The sequence below is a fragment of the Etheostoma cragini genome, chromosome 10 (genome assembly GCF_013103735.1).
Source record: "Etheostoma cragini isolate CJK2018 chromosome 10, CSU_Ecrag_1.0, whole genome shotgun sequence".
Taxonomy (NCBI): domain Eukaryota; kingdom Metazoa; phylum Chordata; class Actinopteri; order Perciformes; family Percidae; genus Etheostoma; species Etheostoma cragini.
Window position 1 is genome coordinate 15,701,000 of NC_048416.1, and position 3,134 is coordinate 15,704,133.

The following is a 3,134-nucleotide window of genomic DNA, read 5'->3' on the forward strand; positions in this document are numbered from 1 at the left end:
ATTGCTACTGAGTGGAGGAGAGCCTCCATCCTGCGCTTTGACGACGAAAACCAGCTGTTTGATTTGTTCATAATCAAAAGAGCGCATTGCGTGTATCACTCCTGTTTCTGCATTTATAGAAACATATTCAGAAACTGGAGATCCACCGATATTAGCATCTTCCAGAATATAAGATATACGGGCGTTTTGGTTTTCATCAGGATCTTGCGCTCTTACGGTTAAAAGAGAAACACCCGGAGAGTTATTTTCCACGACAAACCCATTGTAAACACCTTTTGAAAACCCTGGAGCATTATCGTTCACATCAGATACCTTTAAATGAAAGGTTCTTTTTGTTGAGAGAGGAGGCATTCCTGCATCTGTCGCAACAACAGTAATGTTATATGCTGACACAGTTTCACGATCTAATGCAGTATCTGTTACCAAGGTGTAGTAATTTCTTAAATTAGATTTAATCTTGAAAGGTGCATTGTGTTCTATTCTACAGTTTACTTGTCCATTATCACCTGAATCCAAGTCTTTTACATTTATGATGCCAATGGTTGTACCAGAAGGGGAATCTTCTGACAAAGGACTAGTGAATGACATTACATTAATGACAGGCGGATTATCATTCACATCATTTACCTCAACTATGACTTTACTCGAGTCTGTTAAAGCTCCTTGGTCGGTTGCTTCAACGCGTATTTCATATTTTCTGGCTTTTTCATAGTCAACCTGCCCTGAAAGGAATATCACACCAGTGGTTTGGTTAATTTCGAACAAACTGTCAATACTGCCTTGCATTTTGGAAATGGAATAATAAATCAAACCATTTGATCCGCTATCTGCGTCAGATGCATTCACAGTTATAATATAGGTACCTTTTGAGGCATTTTCCATGACATTGGCCTTATAGACTGACTGATTGAATACAGGAGAATTATCGTTATTATCTAAGACAGTTATATCTATATTTACTGTACCAGATTTCTGTGGTGTTCCACCGTCCACTGCTATCAGCTTTAGGGACAGACTTGGATATCGCTCTCTATCCAATGGCTTCTCAAGTACCATCTCCGCGTATTTTCTTCCGTCAGAATTTAAATGTTTTTTTAAAATAAAATGTTCATTTGGATTTAGATTATAGTCCTGAAGCCCGTTAATTCCTACATCAGGATCATTGGCTGTTGGCAAAACAAAACGCGCTCCCAGTGCGGCTGATTCTCCAATTGTCAATTGCATTTCGTGCTGATGAAAAGAAGGTGAATTATCATTAAGGTCCAATACTTCAACCGTAACGTGATGTAGTTCCATCGGGTTTTCTAAAATCAAATCAAAGCTGAAGCTACACGGCGTTACATCTCCACAAAGTTGTTCTCGGTCTATTCTCTCATTCACTACCAGCGTCCCTTTGTCCGTCTTCAGCTCTGTATACTGGATGCTTTCTCCGGTCACGATACGAGCCCGCCCGGAACGGAGCCTCTGTACATCTATTCCAAGGTCTGATGCAACATTACCAATAACGGATCCCTTCTTCATCTCCTCTGGGATTGAATAACGTATTTGACCACTGACAATATGACTGAAAAAAAGAAGAAATAGCATGCTCTGCGACGTCATTCTGTAACGCGAACGCCATCTTAGAGTGCGGTAGTCATATTTTCCAAAATCCATGTTACCAAAAATGATCTAAAATGTACTCTCAAACGTGTTTCTTAGAAAACCGAAGTATTAACAAAAACGTAATTTGAATTTATAACAAAGAGATTTGTATTTCCAGCTTTTTTGCTTTCGTGGTGAAAAAGATCAAATCAAACCCAGTCTATATGCACCCAAGTCAACATCGTCTACTGTTTCAGTCACATCCACTCACCACAAAGCAGAACGTATGAAAGGCACAGTCTAAAACACTGTTCGGATTTGTGTTTACTTGACCAAGAGCGTCCCTTAGAGCCCAGTAAATGAATTTCAAAACAAGGAGGGGATACCACTGCAAATTTCATTTTCATAGTAAAAGTATACCGACAATTCTTCCCATGTAGACGGAAAATACCATCACAGGCCTCACAGTTAAAAAAGAACAATAAGCATGTGAGAAATTAAATAGTACATTGGGCCCTCATCCTACGATTGCAAACAGTAAAATCTTGAACTACAGAATATACGCACTAAAGTACAGACATAAAGGAAAATATAAAATCTCCAGTAGAGAATCAACTTGACCTACACAGTTTAACACAGTCCAAATTAATACACTGAACTATCACTTTTAACTTAATACAAGCAATATAGCAAAATACCAATGTATTATTTCTAAAACGGCATAAGTGACACCTCTATTGAACAATTTAATCAATTGAAGGATGTTACATGAAGCAACCGTCGCTTGTATGAAATAGATTTGAGGAGTGGTAATAATAGAAATTGAAAGGTCATCACGTTTGATGCTTTTTTTCTAAACCAACTTACAATTGCTATACATGTCAGAGGTAGAACGCGTTTGGTGCAACTAGCTGTTAAGTTCCATCTCAGGAAGACATTGTCTCCCACACCAGCGTGTGTCATGTGCCAAAGCGCCACCACCACGATATTTCATAGTTTGGAAGTGCACGCTGTGCAGTGTGTCAAAATTAATGTATTTTGGAAATGTAATTTAAATGCATTTTAATATAATTTCCATGACATACGACTTGAAAGCAACTGCTAGATCAGAGAAGAGTTTTGCAGTAGGAGGATTCATACTAAATGAGTCAAACCAACTGACATGTTGTCCATGGTGCTAAAAGACAAAGTGTATTGTTCAACCGTTCGTTATGAATGGGAAAGAAAAGATGAGGAAAAGAGAGACAGAAAAAGACACAGAGGCAAAGCAAGAGTACCAAAACTGACCTCTAGAGGAGAGTCTGGTTCATCGAGGATGCTCTTTTCACTCTGTATCCGCTGCATCGTCCCTGTAGAACTGGGGTCCATTATCAGCACGTTCTGACTACCAGCTCTGGCGAACTTACAGTCAATCTTTCTGGAGTCAGTCGTCCTGCACACCTCGTAATTGTACACGTGTTGGAGAGTCCCTTTCCCCAAAGTGTCTGAGTAACGTGGTGGATAATATGGAATCACAGGGAGATTGGAGTGGTACAGGATGCGAGACTGTC

General features: G+C 39.4%; 5 protein-coding genes across 10 annotated transcripts in view; 1 reads left to right on the top strand and 4 right to left on the bottom strand.

The window, feature by feature from the left end:
- The window catches only part of LOC117952255 (protocadherin gamma-A10-like), a 2,123-nt gene extending 198 nt beyond the window's left edge, over positions 1 to 1,925 (bottom strand). Inside the window, exon 1 of the mRNA XM_034884404.1 lies at positions 6 to 1,925. Coding sequence (XP_034740295.1) covers positions 6 to 1,656 — 1,651 coding nt within the window. The 5' untranslated portion in view covers positions 1,657 to 1,925. The remainder of the gene's footprint in view (positions 1 to 5) is intronic.
- Positions 1 to 3,134, top strand: part of LOC117951263 (protocadherin beta-16-like) — a 122,438-nt gene that overhangs the window by 40,022 nt on the left and 79,282 nt on the right. The window lies entirely within an intron of this gene.
- LOC117951266 (protocadherin beta-16-like) overlaps positions 1 to 3,134 on the bottom strand; it is a 65,950-nt gene that overhangs the window by 32,100 nt on the left and 30,716 nt on the right. The gene's annotated exons all lie outside the window — the stretch shown is intronic.
- The window catches only part of LOC117951265 (protocadherin beta-16-like), a 19,858-nt gene that overhangs the window by 8,395 nt on the left and 8,329 nt on the right, over positions 1 to 3,134 (bottom strand). The gene's annotated exons all lie outside the window — the stretch shown is intronic.
- Positions 2,779 to 3,134, bottom strand: part of LOC117952256 (protocadherin gamma-A11-like) — a 6,136-nt gene continuing 5,780 nt past the window's right edge. The window contains exon 2 of the mRNA XM_034884405.1: positions 2,779 to 3,129. Within this exon, the coding sequence (XP_034740296.1) occupies positions 2,794 to 3,129 (336 nt within the window). The 3' untranslated portion in view covers positions 2,779 to 2,793. The remainder of the gene's footprint in view (positions 3,130 to 3,134) is intronic.